The 27,821-nt window shown below is 44.1% G+C and overlaps 1 protein-coding gene across 1 annotated transcript; it reads left to right on the top strand.

Moving 5' to 3' along the window:
- Positions 1–19,682: 19,682 nt before the first annotated feature.
- On the top strand, positions 19,683–27,345 carry ADAMTS1 (ADAM metallopeptidase with thrombospondin type 1 motif 1). The gene is made up of 9 exons (XM_057398717.1): positions 19,683–20,504; positions 20,898–21,244; positions 21,688–21,820; positions 22,227–22,394; positions 22,815–23,101; positions 23,338–23,524; positions 23,627–23,802; positions 24,685–24,860; positions 25,242–27,345. The coding sequence occupies exons 1-9, from the start codon at positions 19,958–19,960 to the stop codon at positions 25,981–25,983; spliced, it is 2,763 nt and encodes a 920-aa protein (XP_057254700.1). The 5' UTR covers positions 19,683–19,957; the 3' UTR covers positions 25,984–27,345.
- The last annotated feature ends 476 nt before the right edge of the window (positions 27,346–27,821 follow it).

The following is a 27,821-nucleotide window of genomic DNA, read 5'->3' as shown; positions in this document are numbered from 1 at the left end:
CATGTGAGAAGAAGATGATGCTTGAGTTCCAGTACTAATTAGACATTGCACACATTGTGATCATTAATAATTTTCACCACAGTAGCTTCAGTTTACAAGATATTTTGCAAACAAGTTGCAGAAACGTGGTGTATAAAGTGTAAGAACGCAGAAGAACATTCAGTAAATAAGGCTGGAATTATGAAAAATAGAGGGGAAGGAAAACTAACAGCAGAGACACAGGTCCAGTCCAAAATTATGAAGCCAGTATTACTATGGGTTTGCTTTCAAGCTCAGCAATGGGTTGCATCACCCAGTATTTGGTGTTAATGCAGTTCTCACTGGTTAAAATCATTTTTCTCCTTATGAGATTTTGCCTTCAAAATCATTTTCACTGCCTCCATGCAAGTAATGTATTATACAGCTATGTAAGTCCTTTTAGCTTTTGTACAGAGAGAGCTATTGCAATAGGTCTTCAGTGTATTTAAAAATCCCTTCCCAATGGTTAGCCTAATGTCAGGAGTCATCTAGTGCCCCCCACACGCATGTTCTTAGTGTGCAAGTGAGTTGTTTGGCTAATGGTGGAGATACACAAGCCCTTGCTGCAGAATAGTTCCAAAAACAAAGAAGGCTGTACACCAACAGGGATTTCTGCTCCCTGCTTCAGTCTTCAGTTCCCAAACTTGAGCCAGCATGCACTGCAGCAACAGGAGAATGAAAAGAATGAGAAGAAAAGGAAAAGCATATATATATGCCACAAAATAAAATGAAGTTTGTATCTCCAAGGGATTCACTGATTAATCCATTGCTTGGATTTTCTCCCAAACAAATTATGCTGCATTGATCCAGGACTAATCCAGCTAAAAGAAAGTGTCACCATTCAAAGCATAATCCTAATCAAATATCCACAAGTTTCCCTTAACGGTAAAGTTGAGCTGAAAGGTTTTGGAATTTGCCTGTGCTTACAGAGGTCAAATGAAGCAGTGACAAACAAAGAGGTACCAGAAGATATCCTTACCCCTGTTTCCCAGCTGAAGCAACTGGAAGATATAAAAGTCATAATCATCCTGTTTTAAGTCACACAGTGAGCAGAAGTACAGCCAGGAATGTACCATGGCTCATAGGCTCCAAAACAGCAATATAAAACAACTGTTTCTTTTATACCAGGATTTTTTACATCTGCTTTCAGCATCAGGTTGATGTACTCAGTAATTTTTTTCATTCAAGTCCCCTCTTGCAGCTGCATCCACAGAAGCAGTTCCGCACTGCAGACAGGAGCACAGGTCCTGCCTTCAGGAGCACTTCAGGCACCTTTAATTAGACAACCCAGACACCTTTGCTAATTGACAGAGGAAAGTAGGCACCTGAAAGGTACAAGACTTGTGGCTTTTGCCATTGATCTCAGGACAAGATGAGGTCAGGAGATGCCCCACAGGCTCCTGTTTCTCTCCGCTGGTCTACATTGTTGGATATGGAGAAGGCTTCCACTCTCGACCAGACAAATCCATCCCCAGCCTCAGACTGCTTTACAGATTGACATCTATGTGAGTTGGTCAATGAAGACAAACCGCTGTCATAAATTATTCCAGTGACATGTTGTCTGCCAATAGTATATTATGCTGTTCTTCTTATTTTTTTTTTAAGTCTAAATACATAAAGTTGTAGCAACTGTTTCATAGTCTTTCAAAAATGTAAAAAGAAATATTTTGACACTGGGGAGGGGTTTCCTCTCATGGACTTTCCAAGCTGCATCTGAAACAGTCTTTATAGGTGCCTTTTAGATTCAAAAGAGAGAAAATGTGCACTTCACACATACTATTCCTGTCACCCTACAGTAGACATCCATAATAGTTTCGATGAATTGCACACTGCAAATGTGTATTTCTTTCCAGTGACAAAGGGACACAGGGTTCAGCTGTAGACAGCTACAGTGCAGATGTCTGAAGCTGAGTGAGATGAAATCTCATTCCAGGTCTCGTAAGGGCTGAAAGTGCTTGGGAGCAGTATCCTGTTTCCAAAGAGTTTTCAAGTGAAAACTCATTTCCAAATGGCTATAATCCTTTCCAAAAATTGACTGGATGAAGGCAGGTTTGTTCTGTAGCATTTTTTTTCACTGAGCTACCATTGTGAGAATTAGCAATGTTCCAGTTCAGATTCTCTCCCTCCCTTCCATTCTTCCCCCTTACATTCTCCAGCTCTTACTTCATTGCAAAGTTATCTTTAAGCGTGTGCAAGAAACTGTACATTCTCTTTGGTACAGAAAATATCTGCAGTGAATTCAAAACCCCTCAGAATGTGAAAGCTATACATACTGCAATAACTGTCAGAAAAATGTTTTGCTTCCCTCCCAAAACATATCCTTGTGGAGTGATCTATTTTTTATGCTAAGACTTATTTGCAGCTTTTTTTACTAATACGAAGTTGTTTAAAGTTAAATTACGAAGGCCTTGGAGAGATGAAAAAGTATTTGTTTCACTTAGCCTTGATATATACTATTAAAATTGTAGGTTACTACCAAGCTTTTATAGTAAATTATTGAATTATATATTACTACCAGTTATGACAAGTCAGCATCTCTATTACACATGCTATACACATGGTATATTGGTAAGCCTTCAGGTTCAACAAGCTGTGACAATGAGATCCAAAATGTAACCTGAAATAAATGGTGGCTTTGAATTATATTCCTTGTGCAGAATCTCTCAGTGAGTAGATCTCATTGCTGTGCTACAAGCACAAAGAGAACCCAGCTCCTCACCCATTCACTGTGTGTATACTTCCACTACCATTTCTTTTTTGGCTTCTTTACCCCATAGTAAATAAACGTAATCAAGCCAGCTGCTGCTTTCATGTCTGTGCACAGTTTTTCCACAGGTGCCACTAAATTCTCTTGAATATGCCCCAGCTCATTCTCTGAAGAAAACCCCAGCATCTAAATTTATTTTTTTCATTGTAATCAAACAGCAGTTCTAATTTAACCATATTATAACCAAATAATTATATGAGCCAAAAGCCTTACCTGAGCTATCAAAAAAAAAAAAAGGAAAAAAAAAATGCTCCCCAAATGTAAAACCTTGGCTCCCTTTTCTGACATTATGCAGTTGATTTAAATGCTTTACTGAGTTTTCAGGGTTTATAAATATGAAAGGGATTTTTTTTTCCTCCTTCAAATATCCCACCATAAAATGGAAGGTGACTAGTAGAAACATGTCTTGTTCTTCCCATTCCAGACAAGTAAGCTAACCTAAAAATCAGAATAATCTGCCCTAACTTTTAAGAAGGCAATTGACAACAGGCCAGAGCTTTCTTTTGCTAATGCTTGTCATTCCATGTAGCTCTGTGGGCACTGGTGGAATCACTCCACATTGCACCCATATAAAAACACTTTTGGCCAAATAACCACCACAGATTTACAAAGGTCAATGTAGAGCAAAGACACCAGTAGCTTCTAGAGAAACAAATATTTTAAGTGCAGTGCCTAACCCCTGAATAATTTTAACACATTTGCACTGCTCACCAAATGTCACAGTCATGTTTACAAAAATATGAATGCTTTCATGTGGGTCTAGAAAAGCAATATTTACAGTACAAAATTTATCGGCTTATATAAAAGTATCCTCAATTTTCCTGTTGGTCTAACATAGAATTATCTAAGTTGACTTCTCCTTTTGCACACTAAATTACAGAATTCAGCTAGTGAATCATTTCTCTGAGTATTATTAGCAAATTTCATGTTGTGTATGTGTGCGACTGAAGGTTGTTTAGTGCCATCTTTTGGGTTGTCCTAATACTACAGAACAGCTTAATCAAATCAATTAAACAATTGCCATCATTCACATGGCTAAGAAGCCACATGTGATTAGTTCCCAAAACTTGTTTCTAGAGAGTTTGTGGGGGGTTTATCCTTGATTTCATCTCTCTGTAAGGTTTTGCTTTCTATCGTGCATGAGCTCTCTAAAGAACAAATGGGCAGCGATGAAAGAGGCTGTGGTGGTTTGTGGCTGCACTGGATTCAGGTTGTGCTAGTCAGGGGTGCAAGAGCAGGGGCACTATTTTCCACAATGGGACCAACCTGGAAGAATCAGTAAATCGAAGGTAAGAAGGTACAACTGGCGACAGCAGCTGTAATTACACAATATAGACACACTGATGCCCAACAGCTGTTTAAGAAAATAGATGCTTAGGCCACTTGCTTGCTGCTGGGGATGGGAAGTGCCTGTAGCAATCTTTATAGAAACATGGAATAGTTTGTGTTGGAAGGGACCTTCGAAGCTCATCTAATCAAACCCCCTGCAATGAGCAGGGACATCTTCAACTAGATCTTGCCCAGAACCACATCTAGCCTGGCTGTGAATGGCTCCAGGGATGGTGCATCTACCACCTCTCTGGCCAGCCTGTGCCAGTATTGTACCACCCTCATTTGTACCTACTTTGAGAATTGAAGGGAAAATGGGTCAGAGGAGTCTCACCCCAAAGTAGCTCTTTGACACAGGACAGAGAGTGAAGTTTCTACAAGCTCCTTTAGGGCACTCCTACAGTGTAGGAGCATATTTGCACCCTCATAAAATCATTCAGATTTCACACTTTGCTTACCCTGTTCAGTTCATGACAACTGCAAATTCCCTTGGTAGGCAGCAGACACCTATGGAACAGCTCAACTGTCCTGCATATATTCTTTTTTTATTATTTATTCTAATTTTCAGGGGAAATTGTTTAAAAAGGTATGTACCTTTAATTGTGAGATTTCTTTCTTCTCCCAGCATCAAAATGCTTCCAGCCCTCCCCACAGCCACAGTTAAGTGAACGCTGAGTGGCAGCAGTCAGATGACAAAGAAACTCAATGTAAGGATGAATTGCTGGAAGTGTTTCCATGCTGCATAAAGAAATCCCCTGGCACTTTCTTAGCACACAAATCCCCAAATCCCCAGCAGCAAAATATTTTTCTATTTAGAAACACTGACTTTTTTTCTAACTTTGGCCACTGTTCATGATATTTTATAAGATAATTATCTGTGTATCCTGGTCACACCCCGTATCACCACATTTCTTTCTTCTGACTCCTAAAGTAAGAGAGTAAGAGCAGCAGTAAAATAATTAATTGTTTATATTCTGTCTTTATTCCATATACCTTGCTAGTTCTCAAAACATATCACATGTCAAAGCCCTAAAAATTAAGAAAAGATAAAAAAAACCCTAAGCATCCAAAAATCCAATTTAACACCTAAACTGATGCCATAGAATTAAAAGTGTACATGAAACATTATGCCCATGGTACCTGGTACATGATAACTAATAACCAAATCTAGCCATAAACACCTGCCATTTTCACTGATGGTCTAAAATAGGATTAGATGTCGATGTCCCTTTGAAAAGGTCAACTGGTGGTCAACTGGTTTTATCTTAGGCAAGAACAAATTCTGTGTGGAGAAGCAGGTAATGCTTTCAGCAGGGTTTCTTTTTCCCTTAATGGGATGAGAGGCTCTTCTACCCCTTATCCCATTCTACCCTGGGACAACGAGCTACTCCCCATAGCAAAGCCTAATTTCACATGTGAGTGGGTGAGTACAGGGCTTGGAGGTAGCTGGGCTTTGGATATTCCCTTGCCAGCAGTGTAGGCCCACAAAGAGCAAGTCAAGGTTCACACTGTGGTCCCCGACTTATGATCCCAGAGACAGCATAGACAGAGCCAAAGTAATTATTCTTGTGTAAAACAGCATTTATTGTATATATTTACAGCATTTGGCCTTGGAGTCTAGAGCACCAGCTGATCCTTTTTTGCTAGCTGTTAGGGTTGAAATGAAATATGCACAGACAGCAAAATTTTGGACAAGGCAGCCTTCCCAACAAAATGCTGATGTCTGCAAGTAAACTTATCTCTGTGAGGAAATGTTCCCCAGGCACTGCTTCCTAGCCCAAGTGCTTTTTGGAGGCTTTTTGGAGGTGTCAGAAGGTTTGCATTCTGCTCTTGGATAATCAAACACCAGTCACAAGCTTGTTTGGATGTTGAAATAAGCCCAAGCAGGGTGTTTATGCATGTATGGTCTGTAGCATTTTAGAGACATTTTCCCTTGCCCGTGGCAAGGGGTTTGGAACAAGATGATCTTTAAGGTGCCTTCCAACCCAAACCATTCTATGATTCTATGAGTATGGAAGGTACTTCCTTCATTGGTATATTCCATCCTGTGCTGTAGTAGGAAATAAATATGTGTAATTAAGTTTAGAAATTCATCAAGTTCAATTTTATCGCCATTGTGCCCTTTGTCTCCACCCCTCATCCTGGAAAGCAGGTCTACCCATGTGCACCTACTGCACCCATAAGAGGTCACATAGGCTATGGACGAAGCAGTCTCCTACATCAATAATCTGGTCTCTTTCACTGACACTAGTAGTTAGATGTCTGGCTTGGGAACAATCACCACTTACACTGCTCACAGCTAGAACTTTCGGTACTTCCCACATCATAACTATACAATCAAGTGACCTAAAGGGAGTTAAAATAATGCACAATGTATTTCCATAGTTCTTTGCAGAGTTGCACTAGTCAAAAGGAATAGCTTTGTGCTAAGAAAGTGCCGGAAGTGTGCCGGAACACTGCTGTAGACAGAAGCTAAGAAGAGACTTCCAGCCACACAGATCAAAGCCCTCAAATGCAAAAGAGTTGCTCAAATGACATGAACTCAATGGGCTTCTGTTCAAGCGCAGCTGTCCGACGATATGTGAAAAATACTGTGGGATTGGGGCCACAAAGATTAACATAAAGCAACAAAACGCTGGCAGTTTTAGCAGCGGACATCCTCACTGTAAATGACTTTTGCTTCTGCCCTTCCTGAAGCAAACAGTGTGAGTTAGTGTTGTCACTTCTTACAGTTTCTGAGCTTTTAGTCTTATGTCATAGCTTGAGTGTTTATAGTTTTTCAGCTTGTTTCCAATACTATGTTTCAATTTGAATTCTTTTGAAAAGGTAAGAAAAGAACATTTTTCTTGGAAAACTTTGAAATCCTAATTAATTAAGCTGGCAGGGCCCTTTCAGTTAAATTTGGGTTCACTTTTTTGTCTTATTAGCAATTTTGTTTACACAGCCTATTTTAGCATATGTATTTACCATATAAAGCAATGACAGTGCAGTTTGCCTCACTGGAATTATATAAATGTATGGTTTCATAGGGTGGAGGGTTTTTACCTCTCTGTTTGCTAAAATACCTGATGATGCCTTGGTTTTAAAAGGTGTGCTATATGTGACAGCTGTGCATATTTGCACTGTAGCTAGGATTTTTATACTACACCCAGTACATAAATGTTATTTATGTGAGATTTTCAATCATGAAAGAAAGAGTTGGTGAGAGAAGCAGCACAGAATAACACTGATTTTCTTCCTTCCAGATAATTAGGAGTCATGCTGTTCTACTTTCTAAGTGTCAGAACAAGTCCAAGCTCAGAGGGAGCCCTTCTATGGGACTTTGGAGGTCTTGGGCAAAGAGATTTCCCTATCTGCTTTCACTAATGCCTTTGAAGCCACATAATAAGTAACCAGGCTATGCTTCCCCTTAGGATGTCAACCTCAGAAGCTCCAAAAGTCTCCTCCAGTCCATGATCCTCATTAACTCCCATGGGATCATCCCGGGCTGCCCCTGGACCAGCCCAGCACCACCCTGTTCCTGCCAACTCACTGCTGAAGAGCAGTCCATCAGCAGCCGTATCACATCAGTCAGCAGCTCTACTGAGCCCAAAATAGCATGGAGTGGCCATGAGAAGCTGGAGGACACTCTTGGACCTCTTCACCCACTTGAATTTCGCAAAGGGCACACAGATGTTCCTCTGCCCAGGCTTCAGTGTGCAGCTGAGGCATGCAGACACGACTGCAACGCAAACAATTTGGGGTTGCCTCAGCTGTACTCCCCATGGATCCTAGGAACTGGGTAGCCAAACTAGGCATCACACCCAGGCCTCTTTCACAACAAGAGAGAGCATTGCCAATGGGTAAGGGTATATGATGCCTGCCTTCCCGTTAGGCCCAGCTAATGATCAGAAATGACCACTGAGTTTGTGCAAGCAATAGAATTAATTATTCTGCTAAAAAAAAAAAAAAAAAATCCATGTGAAACTATGAGGCACCTTTCTGCCTGCAATATTTTAACCACATATTTAAATATACTTTGAATTTTTTAATTTAAACTTATAATCTTCTAAATCAATAGAAGGTAGAACTCAACAATAAGCAAATGAGTCAACATACTGAGATTAATTGGTAGATATAATAATATCGGGAAAAGCTTCACCATGCCTACTTTACCCCTTCCCTCTCTTCTTAGGCCCACATATTCCTAGAAGAATTGAAACATTTCAAAACCTGTGATTTTTCAGCTTGGTCAATCTTAATAATATACCCAAACCTCTACTTTTGCCTTAAGTATAGCTTTTAACTTCAAAGTATGCATCTGGCAATCTCAACCATTCAGTCAAATATTCTGTGACTTCCCAATGGCACTCATGGGGAAATAAGACTGAACAAAAAGGTACCATGAACATTCCATGCTCCCTGACTTTAGTTCTTTGTCACCCAAAACAATAACATATAATGTTATCAAGTGAAAAAAAGAGGTGGTGGCATAGCGAAGGCGGCACATCAACAGGGGTCACGAGCATCTTTTGCAAACGTGTTCATATGCTTAGGTATATACCCACTGGAAATCAAAGAGCCTGTCTACAGCATGACAGGGTTTCCACAAGGGTTCGTGTAGGAAAGCCAAGAGGAGAAATTTAGTGATGCTAAATGGAAGTTAAGAGTTTTATTGACTGGCTTTTTGGTGTTTGCACTTCAGCAGGGATGATGTTTTTCCAGCAGACCTATCAGTAACAAGTAAAAATACAAATCCAGATTTTAGTTTATTAGCGTCTGTTCATTTCTTGCTGCGCTCTCTTATAGTGTCTATGGAATAAACTGACACAGAGGATGGATGGAAGGGTGTATTATTTTAAAAGCTTTGTCTCTTGTACAAGACATTGCACATGCTTCCTCTTGATATCATTTGTAAACAGAAAATTTTAGCCAACATTTCATTAAGTTTTCAGTCCTGCAAGCACTAGGGGGGTTAGCAAAATGCTGCAAGTTAAGCCTAACTTAATATAAATATTTCCAGAATTGGGGCCTACGTGTCTGCTCAGTTCTCTTTGTTAACATTATGTGATTGAGCTACGTGTTGCATCGCTGCAGCAAGGATTGCAAAGTGTATTAATAGACTTAATATGTGGTTGTGCAAGCAGGGTTATGTGCCAGAGAAGTGGCTCACATGAGCTGCTCCGGATCAGCTAGGGAGATAGCAAGTGTGACTCTGCAGGGAACTATGACAGCAATTTAAAAACTTCCAAAACCTGGAGGGAGCAGGAAAGAAATGGGGGCTCACTGTGTCCCCGTGCTAACACTCTTCCCGTTAACAGCAGCAAGTGAATATGCACGGAGGGAAGCAGAGGGCAGCCAGAGGCCACCTCACCTCACCTGCCCGCCCCAGAGAGCAGCAGAGGAACTATCAGCAGGGGACAGCCAAAACTGGGGTATCTTCAGTCCAAGCCTAGTAAAAAATGTTTGATCTATTTTGTCAAGCATTTAATTCCCAATCAGGAAGGTTTTTTGCATGGCTTGGGAGAATCTCACAGTGTGATTAGGCAGATGAGAAAAGCCGAGGATATTAATTTCCATGACAGCAGCAAACATGACACCACTGCGGTGGTCTGCCTCCCTGCTCCCTCTGCCCCCTGGTGCCCTGGGCTAGAAGGGGACTTGTCAGAGGGAAAAGGCAAAGAGGAATGGTGATAGTAACACTGTGAGGTGGGCAAAAGACAATGGGTTAGAAAGTGACAACTACATTATATCGTTCTGCATCGCCTTCTGCAGCGTTTTCAATCAGAGTGCCTGTACAGGGCACAAGTGCCCAGGCTCTGCCAGGGGGCTGCATAGGCCTCTGTGGGGAGCGACCGGGGCTGCCCTGTACCAGACACAGCCAGTTTCAGCCGGATCCAACGGACCCACCTCAGGGCACGGCTGAGCCCTGCAGACATGATGGTGACAGCGGCGCCTGGGGAAAGCCTGGGGGAGGAAGGGAAAAACCCTGCCTGGATGTGAGGAGACGAGAGTCAGAAACAGCCCTGAGAGCACCCAGGGGAGAAGGGAAGGAGGGGAGGAGGTGCTCCAGACACCTGAGCAGCAGTCCTCTGCAGCCTATGGGAAGGACCCAGGCTGAGGCAGGTGTGCTTTGGAGGACAGCAGTCCACGGATAGGTCCCACGCTGGAGCAGAGACAATATCTGAGGAGGAAAAAAGAGGAACTGCCATAGACTTACCACAACCCTTCACTCCCCATTAAAGAAGAGGAAAGAAGCAACCTGAATTTTCAGCCTAACATTAGAAAACAAGGGGATTTTGAAAGCTGAAAAAAATAAGAGGTCCTGTTCAAAATGTGGATAAAACTGTCAAGAAGCAAGAACAGATTTAGCAACATCATGAGCCCTGTCCTGAAATAGCTGAAACAAGTTATGGCAGAGCTAGAGGTTCTGCAACTGCCTATGAATTGCACTGAGGTAACAAAGGTATTTTGTCTTCTCTCTAATAAATTGCTGAATCTCTTTGTACTTCAACTTTCTACCTCTTAAATAAGGATAATCCTTGCTAGGGGCTTTCAAGGAGATAGTCCTTAATGACGGTGAGCTGCTCATTTGAGAGCATATAAACACAGTGAGGGAGTAAAAAATACAATGCTTAGAAGGAGGCACTTGATTAGGGCTCCTGAAAGCCAACAATATATTAAAACACAGAGCTGACCCAGCTACTGGATTCAGTAACCGATTTTTACATATTTATGGCTGTTGTTGGATCTAAGCTTCGGTGATAAACTCCTCATCTCAAAAGGAGCCGGCAGCACAGCTAGGTCTCCCAAAAGCTACAGAGACATCTGACCCTGTTCTGGTATACGGCAAATGTTGAAGAAAGAAACATGAGCTGTACTTAAAACCATGACTTTGCATTATAATCACCTGTAGTGTTTCTGAAATGTATGCTAAGGTCACAGAACAAATTGATGAATGCCCAGATTAAAGCATCTAAATAAAGATCCTGATGCAAATCCACAAATTTGCTGTTAAGTAAAGCTGCCTTTTAAGGTTCTCTCTCTTAAGGTATGTATTGCTGAGGGGTTTACTTGCTTACATGTTATTTCCATCAGTTCTGGATAAAAGATATACAGGCAAGAGTATTTCACGCTTGGCTGGCTAGCACTTTCTCCACTTGTGATACAGGTCCAGCTAGGCAGAAAGATAAAATCTAACAGATGATCTCCATTACAACTGCTGGCAGGTAGTGCGAGATTTGTGAAAACACTGGGACTAGCAGCTCTCTTGGATTTAAAAAAGTTGCACTGACAGATCAAATCCCCTCTCTTTACAAGAGGAAAGCTCAGAGCTGCTGAGGCTTAATATTCAACCACTCTGTGCAGAAATGTGTAACTGCTGCTCAGTTCTGTGCCCTTTTTCCCCCTGAAGTTTCATTGGGCTTTTTGAGTAATAAAGGAGTTTCCCCATTTATTTCTCAAGCAGTTACTGTATCATGTTGGTTTGAAGCCTCAGACTTCAGAGGAAGAACCCCAGCAATAGGCTGAGGAGACTAGAAATGCTGTTTCCCGTTTGTGATGCAAGCTTCATGGAAGTCAGTGGCTGCCCAGCCAATATAAGCTCTTATTTAAAATCAAAGCAGGATTTAAGATGGCAAACGCCAACCATGACCTGGTGCATAAGAGTAGGTACTAAAATATATGTTAAAAAGGTTAAGACTGCTGATAATATTCACCTTTGTGTCAGTGCTGACAGAAAGGGTAGCGTATTCTGGTCCCACACAGTCTAAAAATATTCTGGTTTTAGCAATCCAGATATCAGACCAGAGAGACAGAAAGACGTCATTTCATCAGAAGGCAAACGTAGCAAGGTCAGTGCCTCAGCATATTGAGGACCACAGAGGTGGCTCATGTATTTGAAACAACAGAAATCCTTCTTTTTCATCCTTTCTAGAGGTAGTGGAGGGCTTCTGGCCTGCTCATATAGCAAAATCTACCTTTGGCTGTACTGAGCGGCGCTTTAACTATGTGTCACACACCAATGTGTCACAAGTTGGGGATTATTTAGTATCAGCAAAGGTGACAGAGTGATCTAAATCATTTAGATGTTAAAATGCGAACTCTCTAACTTTTATAAAGGATACCAAATACGCCCAGGACTGGTATCTGGGGAATTCCCTTTCATTATAGTTAAGTGCAGACAAACATTTCACAAGGTGAAAACATTTCACGTGTTGAAAGAAAAATTGGAAAAACGGCAGTCTAGCGTTTTGAACACTACCTTGATTATTGCAATTAGTATATCTCTGTCATAGGTGATGAAGAACCTGATAATGAATACAAGTCTGTACTTCAAACTGTGTTTTTAGGTAACCTCAAGCAGCATGTTCAACTATAACAGACAGCAGACAATACGCTAACCCCTCTTACGTGAATTCATAACCACATTTAGAAAGTGTCTAACTTTCTTCCCTAGATGTCATGGTTACTCAAGAAGCAAAAAGAAAGTTTTCACATGAATACTACAACAAACATCAATTATCCAGCAGCAGTCATCTTCAGACACACATAGGAAATATGAGGCTTTTTGGAAAGGGAGAGGGAGGAAAAGAGGAACCCTCTCAGAACAAGTATGCAAACTGAGACACAGAGAAGCCCCAAGAACTTCAGTTCAAGAGGGCCAGCCTCACCCCTGCAAACCAAGAGGAAACCCATCTAATCCAGTTTTTAGCAAACCATGGATCAGATGAGTCTAAACATGTGTATAAATTGTTTGGGGAGCGGAGAGTGGTTAATCACGTTCCTTAATGGTTTTTGCCCCTTATTAAACACACTTACTGCCAACTAGTGATTATTCAGCTTAACAGGGAGGAAGGGTGGGGTACAAGGGGATGAAACAAAAACATGGATAAGGTGAAACATGTAAATGAGGCTATTAAAGTCATATAGGGAGAATGTGAGAAGAAAAAAAGGTTAGTAAAATGGATCCTCATATTAGTACACCCTCAAGCATGTTAAGCTCAATACAATATGATGTGTACGTGGCAGTTTATGTCTGGAAGCGTTACTGCAATGAGCTAATAGACCCAGTAATGGCAGGACAACATCACCAGCTCAGAGGGTTTCCTGCCCTTTCCCTGACTGCCAGGCTGAGCTGCCCATTTCCACTACTTGCTGCGATGCATCACAGCCTCTGCTAAGCCAACACAATTGTTTTCATGGCTGTGCTAAAACCAGGGTGAAGGAACAGCCCAGCTTGGAATTTAATTCCAACAAAAATGTTTGTTTATGTTCAAAATTCTTCACACTTTTTATAAGTAGTACCTGCGTTATAACCATAGGTTATGATCACAAAGAATGACCAGCACCTCTGCGTAGAGCAGAAGAGCAACAAGCAGAGTATTATACAGCAAGATGGAAACCTCTTTGGAATCAGCGTGCCCCACATCTGGTAAGTGATGGTAATTGTCTCCTGCATCAATCACAAAGATGTCTCGAAGGTAAAATCTTATTAAAACGTACAGCAATGAGTTTTCATTATGAGGACGTTCACGGAAACTGTAGCACTTCTTGCAGTACTTGTGAAATCCTTTGTCCAAAGTACACGAAGAAAGCATGGTATCTGTTGAAATTGCAGTGTGATAAAAATATCAAAATGCCAGTGGAGTTCAGGGTATGCATGAATGTGTTCCTTGCCAGTTGCTGAGGGACTTTGCAGCCAACATTACAGTTATATTTAACTTCTGACAGACTTTCGCAGACATACTATAATTCAACATTTCGTTTTGCCTGATTGCTTTTATTTGATCCCTTCTTTCCAGGGAAATTTTTTCTTGTATATCTGACACTGGCAGTTGTTTTCACCATGAAAATTTGGATTTACGTCAGCTGTTCACAAGAAATTTAGATGGTGACACAAATTCTTCATTAGGAATGCTTCTACCACCAGAAAGTGAGATACACATGTTGGATCTCAACAGCCTTTTAAACCACTTGCCTGTGGATTTATGTGTGATACAGTCATGTTTGAATTCACATTCTTATGCAGACTTCCCTCTTCAGACTTACTGTGCTGTGACAACAGACTTTTACTCTGGTATATGATTGATAATAGCTGGAGAGAGAGGATAACATAAAACTAAATGCTAGGCCATCCCCTTCGTGTTGATCTAGCCAGAAAACTAGCATTAAATATATGCACAGCTTTGCCACCACTACCTTTAGAACATAACACTTGAAACGCACTAGCTCACAGGTTCTAACAAGCACATCAGTTAACAAACAGCCATGAGGTACTAACAGCCTTTGATGTCTCAGAGCAGATAGGGATACTACAGTAGACAGTTATACATGTGGTTATGAATGCAGCCAACTCCTGGTCACAACCAAGGCCTGATGTTTGCCACAGAGCTGATTCAGCTCAGACGCATCAGCCAATGAGACCACTATCAATGATACCCTGCCATCCTCCTCTGGGCACAGCTTTGGAAAGAAAGGCACTCCTCATCAGTCCCAGGGCAACCCACATCATTGTTTTCCCCACTGGAGCTGACCTAATATTAGAATCAGGAGAAGACTATGACTTGTGGCTGTAACTTGAGGAGGACACTGAGCACCAGAGGAGCCGGGGGGGGGGGGGGGGGGGGGGTGGTTAGAGTTGCCTGATAAACAGTAAGGCAACAATAAGACCCACGGCAGCGGTTCCTATGCTCGGTTGACTTTTGCCTTCCTGTTTTTTTATTTCACTCCACTCCAATGATGAAATCATGAACCCATAGAATGGATTGGGTTGGAAGGGACCTTAAAGATCATCTAGTTCCAATCTCCCTGCCATGGGCAGGGACATCTTCCACTAGACCAGTCTGCTCAATAAATGGTTCAAAATATTTTATCATAGACAAAGCTCAATACATTTTTCACTATGCTTATTTCAGGAGCAAACACACAAACCAGATATAAAAACTTGTATGAAAAAGCCACAAGAAAAAATCAATGGAAAGATAGTTTGACAGCTCATAACATGGTCTATAGGAGATGTGCTAGGGTGACCTGGATTAATATGCTCCTACCCATGCCCAATTAAAAATTGCTAAAGAGATAAATTATGCTATCAGTTATAGTGCCTATAACTGTATTAAAATCATGGAAGTGGCATTATGTTAGTCAGTGCAAAGCATCTACAAAAATTTTTTTTTTTGTCTAAATAGGGACTGGCACCAAATAAATGGATTCTTATTTATACAAATTCTTTTGACTTTAAATGAAGACTCCTGACTGCCCTTACTTTTATAAACTGAACTAACCTAAATCCTGAACTCCAGAGGTTGGTGCATTAGATCTGCTGAATAATAAAATGTTTAACTGACACAGCCAGCAGTAAACCAAGTTCCCACTGAATCCAATTTTGGTAAAAGTTTACTAACAGACAGTAGAAAGAATTGGTAGGGGCTCACTTTTAGTGTATGCAGGCCTACATAGGCTATTTAGGGATAAAATTTTGGGGATACCAAAATTTCTGCACCTATTTTTTGCAGTGTCTTTGATAATTACTTTATTAAAAAGGAAGAATTACTAGGAAACAGATAACTATGTGAGTTAAATCCAGTAAATCCTCTCCTCCTCCAAAATAAACGTGTATACTTCTCTTTAAAGGGATGGTGGACACTGTTTTGTTTTTTCCCAGTACTGCTGATTATCAAAATCCTCAGGCAAAATCAGAGGATTTCTCTCTTATCCCTGTTATTCTGCTTAAAAAAGCCCCAAGTATTAATGACATCCAAATCAACAATAAACAGCAAAGATACTAAGCTAATCACACCTATCACAAAAGACATCACAGAGGAATAATCTCTATAAATAATCCTGTTTGATACAGTCATTCACCCAAGTTGACAATGGGGGCAGATAGTGCTTAGAGTAGAAGTGTTGCTTGTGGGTGAACCTTTCAGTAGTCACAGCCAGCAATGGGAAAAGAGCTCTGCATCAGATGAATTTCAAAAAAAAAAAAAAACAAACAAAAAACCCAAGAAAGAAAAGAAAAGGAAAAAAAGGCTGAAGATTATTGGAAGTGTCCTCCTGAGGTTCTTGTGGGTATTTTTAGCAGCAGCAGCATGTCTTTAATCCCCTTATTCAGTGGGCCTAATGTGCCATCTACTGTTTTAATTCTACATGGCAAGTTTTGGATGGGAGCAATTGTTCTGCAGCACTAAACAAACAGGCTGATAAAGTGTGAGTTTGGCACATTGGAAACAGTAGTTTATGCAAACACTGCCAAAGAAATCAAAGCTTCACTATCGTTAATACTTATCGTTAATATGTCTAGGTCTAATCCCTTAAAAACATTCCTGCTCTGCAGACTAAAATCCGATGATCCATTAGCGCCACCTGGTGGCTTTCCTTGCTTTGTAATTTTGTGCACCCTACGTTGACAGTTTTTTTCCCAAGCAGAGATAGGTACTTACTAAAAAGACAAGTAGTATGCCTTTTCTAGGGTTTATCTCGCTAAGTGAAATCCTGCAAAAGTTCGGTACCTCCAACTTTCCAAATTTTAATTGACACAAAATGGGATTGGAGTTGATATGGATTAGATATGGTACGGATTGTAAACACGAATACACATGCTTTCTTGTCCTGAATAATTCAGCAAAACCCACTGGGTCTACTCACAGAGAGCAATTTCAGCGCTTACAGGGCTGTACAACATGCAAGTGGTGTGTGGTGATATTGGACATTTGTCAGGTAGCAAACCTTTTGTAAATGCTTTTTCCCAAGGTGATTGGTGTTCATGCAGTGCAAAGCATTGATGTGCCTACCTGCGCACAGCAGCACGCGCATCTGGCAACAAGTGGAAAACAAGGCAGTTGCCCAGATCTTTACTAAAACACTTGCTTAGATACTATACAAAGCGCTGGACAAGTTTTGCTCTAATCACTGTTAAGAACAGTGCTTGCATGTAACCCCCCGAGCGCAGCTCAAAGCCAGAGAGGTGAACCGTGATACGCCCTCCAAGGGAAATTTTTAATAGACGAGTGCCACCTGGTGGAACAAGGCGAAGACGTTTCACACACACACACAAAAAAAACAACAAAAAAAAACACCAAACAAAAAAATCATCTGTTTTAAGGTGGTCAGGGCTTTTTCAAATCGGAGATTTTGCGTTAAAAAATAACACCAGAATACTACCAGAGAGGAGCACCGGCAGCTGGGTGGCCCTGCCCGTGGTGGACACCGAGGTGGACCGGCTCTCGTCCCCTCCCAATCAAGGCATTACACTGCCCACCATGACGGATTGGGAGTTTGCATCATTTTAATTAGTATCTTTGCAAGCATGGCTACTTTGAATAAATAAAAGTTAAAAAACACATTATAAAAACGCGTTACTTTCAATTCTGTATTTCATAGACAATATGTATGTACTTTTAAAGCCATAACTCCGTAAGTGTTCAAAACCCATACAACTGCTAGGTATGTATCACGTGCAACACAAAATTAACTGCATGAATGAGCTCTGCCTCTGTTGGCAGTTTTCTATCCTAGGAAAAGCATGACTGAGTTGGGCACGAAGATAAGGGTAGAGATTGGCATCTCCGACCCAAGCGAGAAATTAAGCCTAAGTTGTGACTGAATGGATATTTCCACTCATGTACCGACAGGCAGCAACTGCAGCCTCCCCACACCAGTGATCTGCTCAGAACCCCCAGTATGTTGTGCTGTGTGCCAAGGAAAATCTCCCCTTGGAGCCCAGTTCTGGTTCTGCTCATCACTAGATGGGACAATGCTGCTTTTGCAGAATAAGTAACTGTGAAACAGGGTTCATCATTTCATATGGGTGTTTTTTTTCACAACTTCAACAAATGTGTGTTCCTAAACTTGCATGATTTACAGAACACCATGGGAAATACATGTATTATTGGGAGTTAGCAGGCAATCACACTGTGCAATTGACACAGAAACGCGGCTCCATGTTTAAGCGGCATGGAGCTTTATTTAAATCAGGAAGAAAACCCTCTGGTTTAAATTTAGTGGCCTCCACCTGAAGAGAGAAGTGGATATGTAAAAATTTAGAACTGTTCGTTCTGTGACAAGGATAATGTATCCCACTACTTCTGGTTTCAGCCTCTGAGTTTTACTCTTGTGTAAAACGTAGTGCCAGCTGTCACCAAAGCATCCTGGTGAATTCATGGGCTAGGAGCTGTCACCAACAGGTACATTGCTGCTTCTGTTTTCATTTCATTCACCCATTTGCTCACCACTTCATAGAATCACAGAATAGCAGAATGGTTTGGGTTGGAAGGGACTTTAAAAATAATCTAGTTCTAAACCTCCTGCTCTGCTTTGCCCTCATTCTCTAAAAAGGCCTCAACAAGGAGAAGGAAGGATTCTTGGGGCTGAGCACATCACATGCATGCTACATATAAAGAATTAAGTGGATTAGTCGTGCCGCTATGGTTGGTTATGGCTTCAAAGGAAAATATTGGCTGTACCTACGTAAATGTCTCTGTTTAAATGATTTAAAAGGGACCCTTTCCCAGAAGTACAGGTGCATGGCTGACTGAAGCTATTAGGGCTGTGAAAGGGCAAAAATTGCTTAAAAGGAAAAAAAAGAAATGAGGGAAGGGAAGGTAAAAGGAAAGGTGGGGAAGGAAAAAGGAAACAAGAAAAAGGGAATAGGAAAAATGAAAAAGGAAACAGGAAAAAGGGAATAGGAAAAAGGAAAGGTGGGAGAAGGAAAAAGGAAAAGAGAAAAAGGAAAATGGGAAAAGGCAAGTCCACAAATACGACCACGGATCTCCCTCCCTAAGCACGAGCCCCTGTATGTCCACCTGCTGCTCCCCAGCCCAGGGCGTAGGGGGGATAGGTGGGCCGGTGGCTGTCCAAAGCCCATCCGGGTGCTCAAGCGAGGGGCGTGAGCCCCGCGGAGCAGAGAGAGGGTTGAAGGGGTTGGGGGCGCCGCGGGGGCTGCGCCCTCCTCCTGCCCGCACAGACCCCGGGTCGAGCCCTCGGGGGCCGGGGCACACACGGAGGCCGCAGCCGTCGGGCAGCCCCGGAGCGGAGCGCAGCGGGGAGGGTGCAGGGGCAGGGCAGAGCGCAGCCGCCCCCCACCCGGCAGCTGAGGACCGACCCCTGGCTCTGCCCGCCGCGCCGCGCCCCGTCCCGCCCCGTCGGGGGGGCACGGGAGGCGGGGGCCGCCCGCGGCAGCGTTACGCACGCAGTGAGCTCAGCAGCGCAGGAGAGTGGCGGCGCGGCGGGGGGCGGCGGGGCGCGCCGGGGTGGGGGCGGCCCGGGCAAACCCCATAAAGGGCGGCGGCGGCCACTGCTGCTGCACTCACCCCGCACGGCGGAGGAGCCGGGAGCGCCGCGGAGGGGCGCGGAGTGCTGAGTTTCCTGTACGCTCTGTTCTGTGCTCCGCAAGCACGGGAAGCTTCTCGGCGCTCGCCTCCTCCCCGCCACGCAGGGCCGTGGAAGCGTCGGCGGGCCCGTCCCGGGGCTGCCAGAGGGGCGAGCGGAGACTCGCCGGAGCGGAGCTGACTGTCCGCCCGCTGCTGCTGGGGAGAGCTAAGGAGGCGGCGGCGGGAAGGAGAAAAGACAGCGAGAGGAAGAGGACCGAGAGACGGACGGAGCGGACCGGCCGCTCCCCTCGCAGACCCTCGCTCCCCGTCGCCGCGCTACCGGCCATGGGGATGCCGACGCCGCCTCTGCAGTGACTGCGGGACCCTTCCCACTGCTTCACCGGCAGAAAGAAACTAAAGAGACCCCCAAAACCTGAAAGCAAAAAATTCTAAATATATCTATCTATAAAACCAAATAAAGCAATAAAAAAGGGCTCCGTCAAGCCGGCGGCTGCAGCAGCAAGCCTTGCCCGTCCCGAGCTCGGCGGCCGCAATGAGGACCGCGGGGCGCCTGCCGGCGCCCGTGCTGGTGCTGGTGCCGGTGCTGGTGCCGGTGCTGTCGGCACTGCTGGGGCTGTGCAGCGCGGAGCGGCAGGCGCTGGTGGTGCCGCGGCGCCTGGGCGCTGTCGGCGGCCGGCAGCGCTTCCGCCTGGAGGCCTTCGGGGAGCCTCTGACGCTGGAGCTGGAGCCGGACAGCAGCTTCCTGGCCCCGGACTTCACCCTGCAGTACCTGGGCGGGCCGCCGCCGCCGCCGGAGGACGATCTCTCTCGCTGCTTCTATTCCGGCACCGTCAACCGGGACCCCAGCTCCGCAGCCGCCCTCAGCCTATGCGCGGGGATGCGCGGCGCCTTCTCCCTTCGGGGCCGCCAGTACCTCATCCAGCCGGCCCCCGGCACCGCGCACAGCCGCGGTGCCCACCTCCTCCGCCTGCGCGGGGCCCGCCGCGCTGCCCCCGCTGCCCGCTGCGCCGTGGCTGAGGCCGAGGAGGGGACGGGAACGGAGACGGAGGCGGCGGGGTCGGGGCCCGCCGGGCACGCAGGTACCGTCGGCGAGCCGCGCCGCCCTCCGCGGGGAGGGGAAGAAAGGAGAAGGGCGCTCTGCTTCGCCCTGCGCCCCCGACCCAGAGGGGACTGGCGGTGGGGACCGGCCAGTGCTTCCACTTCGTCCCCACCCCGAGGGGCGGCGGGGTGTACGCCCACCGTGGCGCGGGTATCGCTTCTCTGGCCGGCGGCGGTAAGAGGAGGGGTTATTCAGCCGGCACTGCCGAAATCTGGGGGTAGGAGACGGGCGCGGGCCGTAGAGTATATCCCTGTGGTGCAGATCTTGAGTATTGGTGGGATTTGGGTCCCTTAAGGTAGTCTCTCGCAACGGTATTTCTTTTGTTGTGCTCACCTGCGCTTTCCTTCCCTCTTCCTTTCCTTTTTAAATGCAGAAACGGGAAGCAGAAGGAAAAAAAGGTTCGTGTCCAGCCCCCGCTACGTGGAGACCATGCTGGTAGCCGACCAGTCCATGGCCGAGTTCCACGGCAGCGGGCTGAAGCACTATCTCCTGACGCTGCTCTCTGTGGCAGCCAAGTTGTACAAGCATCCCAGCATTCGCAACTCCATCAGCCTCGTGGTGGTGAAAATCATGGTCATTTATGAGGAGCGGAAGGGACCTGATATCTCTTCCAACGCAGCCCTTACTTTGAGAAACTTCTGCAGCTGGCAGAAGCAGCACAACCCACCCAGTGATCGGCATGCGGAGCACTACGACACAGCAATCCTTTTCACCAGGCAGGTGAGGGACACAGAGGTCAAATCCATCCCCATGCCCATTGTTTCCAAACCCCAGAGGTTCCCTGTACCAGGAGACCTCTGAAAAAGTGTTCAGGGGCAGTCTTGTGTCATCACAGCTTCAGCAAAGTAGACTGAAAATAAAATTAGCTGCTTTTCATTTAGTTGCTTATTTTGCTGTTTGCACTATCTCAGGTGAAACTCACAGTATGTGCAGTGTGTTTCTGCCTCATATATTTTTAGCAGATTTAGTATGGAAATTATGCATTTTATTTCTACGTGTAACCCTTGTGTATGTTCCAAAGACAGATTTTTGCCATCATACCCATTGAAGTGCTGAATATTTAAGCTCTTTCCATAAGTAAAGGCAGACTGCCAGGGCTGGATGTTTTCTTGCCAAGGTTAAGTCTCTGATCTGATTAATAATGAAACTGCCTTTTTTTACAGGACCTTTGCGGTGCCAAGACATGTGATACTCTTGGGATGGCTGATGTGGGGACGGTTTGTGATCTAAACCGCAGTTGCTCTATCATAGAAGATGATGGTTTACAGGCTGCCTTTACAACAGCCCACGAACTAGGTACTTGAAGCTTTGAAGGGCGATTTCACGTGATTAATTGAAACCAGCTCAATGCTGTAAAGCAAGGAGCTGCCCAGCCCACACTGTGGGCTTGCCCCTCGCTCCCCAGGGCAGGTGGGAGGAGGCCAAGCTTTGCCTCGTAGTAGGGTTGAACTGCGGAAAGCAAATCCTGTCTGCACAGCACTGACTGCAAGAGCTGTGTATCTGATGGATAGCAGGAAAAAAAGCATGAGGGGGCTGTGAGGGGAGCTAAGATATGGTACCATTTGCTTAAAATTTGGCAGGGTTCAGGTTATTATTTAAAGACCAAGCTGTGAGCAGCTCAGAGTAGTACTTAGAACAGTATTGGTAATGCATAGGACAGACTTCTTAAAATCACAAACTTTTCCTTTTTTTTTTTCTTAAGGCCACGTGTTTAACATGCCTCATGACGATGCAAAGCAGTGTGCTGGTATTAATGGAATAAGCCGGGATTTCCACATGATGGCATCTATGCTTTCCAATCTGGACCGCAGCCAGCCGTGGTCTCCATGTAGTGCCTACATGATTACAACATTTTTGGATAACGGTCATGGTAAGATTATTAAGCTTTCCATTGATGTGGTGTTTAAGCTGTTGTGATTTAGTAGCCTTTTCTTTTCTTTTCTCTTTGCTTTGCTTTTCTTCCCTTTTCTCCTTTTTTCTTTTCTCCTTTTTTCCTTTTCTTTTCTTCTTTTCTTTTCTTTTCTTTTCTTTTTTCCCCTTTTCCCCCTCTTCCCCCCCCCACTTCCTTTCTTCCTTCCTTCCTTCCTTCCATCCATCCCAGTGCTTTCTGCTACAGCATAGAGTTAACCCTTTACATGCTGCCCATGAATTTAGAAGACAGCAGTGATGCACAAATTGGTTCAGAGATTTACATTACAAAGTAAATGCAGTTCCCTTTTGAAGCTGAATTCACTGACACAATTGTCTGCTGCTTTTTTGTTTACTATTTTTCTTTTTTCTTCCTTTTCAGGTGAGTGTCTGTTGGACAAGCCCCACAAACCAATCCAGCTTCCTTCTGACTTGCCTGGCACTTTGTACGATGCAAACAGACAGTGCCAGTTTACATTTGGAGATGAGTCCAAGCACTGTCCCGATGCAGCCAGTACGTGTACGACACTGTGGTGTACTGGCACTTCTGGGGGACTGCTTGTGTGCCAAACCAAACACTTCCCTTGGGCAGACGGCACCAGTTGTGGGGAAGGGAAGTGGTGCATGAATGGCAAGTGTGTGAATAAAACTGAGAAGAAGCATTATGATGTAAGTATTAAAAAAGAAATGGGAATATATCTTGGGGTGCACAGCAGCATGCATAATGCTTCAGTGGGAGTAATCAGTTAAAAGGGCTTGAATAAATGGAGTCAGATAACTGATAAACAGCTTTTTTTCTACAACTGGCTTAGGTAGAAATGAGCATGATTGTGGGTTTTGTGGTTTGCTTTTGGTTTGATTTTACTGTATTAACTTTTTCTTTCTGCTTTTGCTTGTCCTTCCAGACACCAGTGCATGGGAGCTGGGGGTCCTGGGGGGCGTGGGGAGAGTGCTCCCGGACCTGCGGTGGTGGAGTGCAGTACTCCTTCAGGGAGTGTGACAACCCTGTCCCGAGGAATGGGGGAAAATACTGTGAAGGAAAGCGGGTGCAATACAGATCATGTAACATTGAGGACTGTCCAGACAATGATGGTAATCTTTTCCCCATTTCTGAGGCAGAGGAAGGGTATCTTGTGGAGGAAGAGCATGTACAGAAGATGAGCTTACGTCCACCTGTCTTTCCTCTGCCTGCAGGCAAAACCTTTAGGGAGGAACAATGCGAAAAGCACAATGAGTTTTCCAAGTCTCCCTTTGGAAGTGGACCTGCAGTGGAGTGGACACCCAAGTTTGCCGGTGTGTCTCCGAAGGACAGATGCAAGCTGGTCTGCCGAGCAAAAGGAACAGGATACTTCTTTGTTTTACAGCCAAAGGTATGTCAAAACCATACCTCATCCATCTAATCATGAATAGGATTTTTATTTCCTCTAATCTTTATGTGAAGTTAAGAGTCAAGCAGTTTAGAAATGTGAAATCATGTCTTTCTCATGTTTCAGCTAGATTCTACTTTCTCCTTTTCCCACATGTACAGCTTGATCAGTGCAAGCATGCTTTAAATATTCTGGCACAGTCCTTCCAGTTACTTCACCCATACTGCCTCCTCTACCCACTCCACCCTGGTTTCCTTTCCTAACACCAATGCGACTACACTGAGATATGTTTGGAAAACTCTGGTGGCTCTTTGCCACAACATTGGTGCTTTCTCATACCAGTTACTAATACGCTGACAGCTTAAAATAAACAAAAGGAAAAATGTTCATCTTGCATAGCTACTTGAACTCGCTGCCATACAATGGTGAGAGCCAATAACTACCAGGGTGATGACACAGAAGTTTTTTGTAGGGCAGTGCTCCTAGAAATAAAGGGTACATTGAAAACCATTGAAAGCAATTTTGGTCCTGTCCTTTGAGGACATGACCCTCTTCTAGGGATATTAGAAAACAAAGTTCTTTCTTTACATGAAATCAGTAAAACAGTTCTGTGGGGTAGGGTTTGGGGGGGGGAGGGGCATTAAAAGAAATTGGTTGGTTTATCGGGTCACTATGGCATCATTGTTGCAAGTGGGATGAAAATAGCATGCATATCTCCAACTGTCTGTGGGCTGCTTTGAATTTTAGTTTAGAAAGCCCTGAAAATAGGGGTGCTGCAGGTCTTCCACCTGTCCATATTTTGCATTTGGTATGTTTCTGTATTGAGCAATTTCAGAGTAATGTGCCTCTTATAATCAAACGCCCTACTGCTTGTTCCCTGCAAAGGTTGTGGATGGTACTCTGTGTAGCCCCGATTCCACCTCTGTCTGCGTCCAGGGGCAGTGTGTAAAGGCTGGCTGTGACCGTATGATAGGGTCCAATAAGAAGTTTGATAAATGTGGTATCTGCGGTGGCAATGGATCCACTTGCAAGAAAGTGTCTGGCACACTTGTTAGAGCAAAGTGAGTATGGAACTGCTGCTTTTATTTTATTCTGGGAAATGTTTCGTTGGTGTAAGTTTTGGGTTTTCAAGTTTTGGATTTCCAAGGTGAGATGTTGTCCCAGTTTATGTTTGGAACTGAGATTCGATCTGTCAGAGCCACCTGACTAAGGATAACTTACAGTGAGATAGATCCCAGTGAAAGAAAGCCCCTTACAAGCTCTACTGTAGCAATAATTTGGGATGTGATTTTGCAAATCCCTTAAACCATTAGTTTGACTAGGTTGAGAGCTCACGAGTTTAATGCTTCATCTTCAAATAAAATTCAGTTTTCTGTGGGGCAGCTTCTTCCCTTTCACAGGGAAGAGCAGAGGATTCAGTCTTTCTCTTTTCTCTTGGTCAGACCTGGCTACCATGATGTTGTCACCATCCCAGCTGGGGCAACGAACATCGAGGTGAAGCAGCGAAACCACAGGGGTGCAAGGCATGACGGCAGCTTCCTCGCCATCAAAGCTGCAGATGGCACCTATGTCCTCAACGGTGATTACACCCTGTCAACACTGGAGCAGGACATCACCTACAAGGGCAGCGTGCTGAGGTACAGCGGCTCCTCCGCTGCCTTGGAGAGGATCCGCAGTTTCAGCCCTCTGAAGGAGCCCCTGACAATCCAGGTCCTCACAGTAGGAGACCTGCCACAGCCCAAGATCAAGTTCACCTATTTTGTGAAGAAGCCCGTGCAGCCTGGGTCAGAGAAAGCACCCACTAGAAAGAAAGAGTCCTTCAATGCCATCAGGGAGATCATCTCCTCTGAGTGGGTAATCGAGGATTGGGGCGAGTGCTCCAAGTCGTGTGGCTCAGGCTGGCAGCGGCGGGCAGTGGAATGCCGGGATCCCCAGGGGCGGCTGGCCGCCGACTGTGCCCAGGAGCTGAAGCCCAGCGACGTGCGTCCCTGTGCCGATGTGCCCTGCCCACAGTGGCAGCTGGGGGACTGGTCACCCTGCTCTAAGACGTGCGGGAAAGGTTTCAAGAAGAGGTTGCTGAAATGTATTTCTTACGATGGCAGCGTGCTGCCACAAGAAAGCTGTGAGCCTTCCAAGAAACCAAAACACCTAATAGATTTCTGCAGTGTTACGGACTGCAGTTAAATTGTTTAAGTTGGGAAAGCTAACATGTTTTATTATTTTATTTTCCTTCAGAACAGTGCACTGAAAAAAAAAACCAGAGGGCTAGAGGCAGTGCATGTGTTTTTGCATACAAAATTCATCGTGAGGATCCATTGAGGTGGGACAGTGCAAATTGCTTTAGTTGGCATTGCATCCTAAAAATACCCTGCCAACTGAAAGTTTGATAGGATAGCAGACCCATGTCACTCGCTCATCTTCAGCAGATAAGGCCCAAGGGCATTATAATTGCCTTTTTTAAAGTCTGTTACAAATTAAACAAAATGTGAGCAGTGCCTGAAACACGTTTAAGCAAACATTTTGGGGTTTGGTTATTTCTCCCTTCTTTTGGATTTACATTGTGGTACTGATCAAGTCCCCATGTGTAGGAAGGGGAGGGAAAGGAGAGTGGAAAAGATAGCTTAAAATAATTGGTCAGGGCTTACCTACCTCACGAAGGGCAAAAAACAGGATTGGAAAAGGAGCTTTAAATAAGTCATTCATGGCTGCTATTGTTTCAGAGAATAGTTTTATATAAAAATAAAGCCATATTCTCTACCTGTAAAGAGTGAGAAGTACCAAGAACAGTCAGTCAACTCCACGGCTAATTAGAATGTCACTTTTTCTAAAGTATCTTTATGTCATCCCAATGTGCCTGTCCATTTCTCTCCACTCCCAACACCATTGTGGTGACATATGTAGTGCAGAGGCTAGAAAAAGTGGAAATCTTCATGGAGCACGTAGTGTCTCAGTCTTTTGTGCCTTCTGCATGCCTTCCACTGGCTTGTCTGATTGGAGCTCGGTCCTACCATCCTGTCAAACAGCCTGATGGCATTTGTGAGCATCTAGTCATGCTTTCACGTTCAGATCTTTTACCTTACCCCAGCCAATGGAAATTATTTGCATTTGAGTTAAACAAGCAATCCCGCTATGAATGGGAACCTCTCCTATGTGGCCTCTGATGGGTTTGTAGTGCTCAAATCACTGCTAAGGCGGGAAGACAAAGCTGAAGGATAGCAGGTCCGTCCACAGCAATATGCCAACATTCGCATAAAAAGATGTTTGTGCCAGTCCATAGACAATGAGAGAATATGGCTTTCCATATGTATATAGTAAAATATATTACTATAGATTTTATGTACTTCATAAGTATTTTATATTTCTTTCCCTTCTGGGAAGGGTTATAATTTGTAATAAATGCATATAATGAGCATATTTATTTTTATACTTCTTGTCTAATGTGATCTAAGTTATCGCTTTTTTAAAAGGACATATAACAAGGATAGAGTATTTATACAGTATAATATGTTACTAGAGGTAATAAATGAACCTTATAAGTTTTGGAAATGGAGCGTCTTTATTTCACTGGAGTAAAACTAGTCCATGGAGTGGAAAGAACGTGGGATCTCAGGCAAATGTGATGAAAAAAAGCTAAACCACAGTTCAAAACGACTGGTAGCTTAGGCTACTAATTGACTGTGTTAGTGAAGGGCTTTGGAAAACTCTACCCATAATGTCATACACCACAGTAAAAGGGGTAATTTTTGATTTTATTACTCAACCGCTAACATGGTGCTCAGCACTGGTGTTTCATCTTCTAAAAAAATTAAGTGCAACTGGACTGGTGCCACTGGTTTTAAGAACAGCGCACAGAGGAAGTATTGCTGTCAGTAGTGTTTATAACCAACAAAATATGTACAAAAGTAGCAGTTTTACCTGCTCCACTTAGCCTTATCCTATGGGGAAAGAAGCATTCAAAATTCAAAACCATTAACTAGCAGTCAGAGGTTTCCCCTCACAGATTTCTGGAGGGCCTCCTGATC

This window comes from Pezoporus wallicus, unplaced genomic scaffold (genome assembly GCF_028554395.1).
Source record: "Pezoporus wallicus isolate ANWC-B61680 ecotype Strahan unplaced genomic scaffold, APGP_CSIRO_Pwel_v1 contig_6094, whole genome shotgun sequence".
Taxonomy (NCBI): Eukaryota; Metazoa; Chordata; class Aves; order Psittaciformes; family Psittacidae; genus Pezoporus; species Pezoporus wallicus.
The sequence above is the reverse complement of the archived record's forward strand: the minus strand, read 5'-3'. Positions and strand labels throughout refer to the sequence as shown.

What these genes read in the sequence shown, in the direction of transcription:
- ADAMTS1 (XM_057398717.1), top strand. Translation starts at nt 19,958, where the DNA reads ATGAGGACCGCGGGGCGCCTGCCGGCGCCCGTGCTGGTGCTGGTGCCG. An exon ending in CAATCCTTTTCACCAGGCAG is followed by an intron (nt 21,245 to 21,687) that starts GTGAGGGACACA and finishes CTTTTTTTACAG; the next exon opens with GACCTTTGCGGTGCCAAGAC. An exon ending in CTGAGAAGAAGCATTATGAT is followed by an intron (nt 23,102 to 23,337) that starts GTAAGTATTAAA and finishes TTGTCCTTCCAG; the next exon opens with ACACCAGTGCATGGGAGCTG.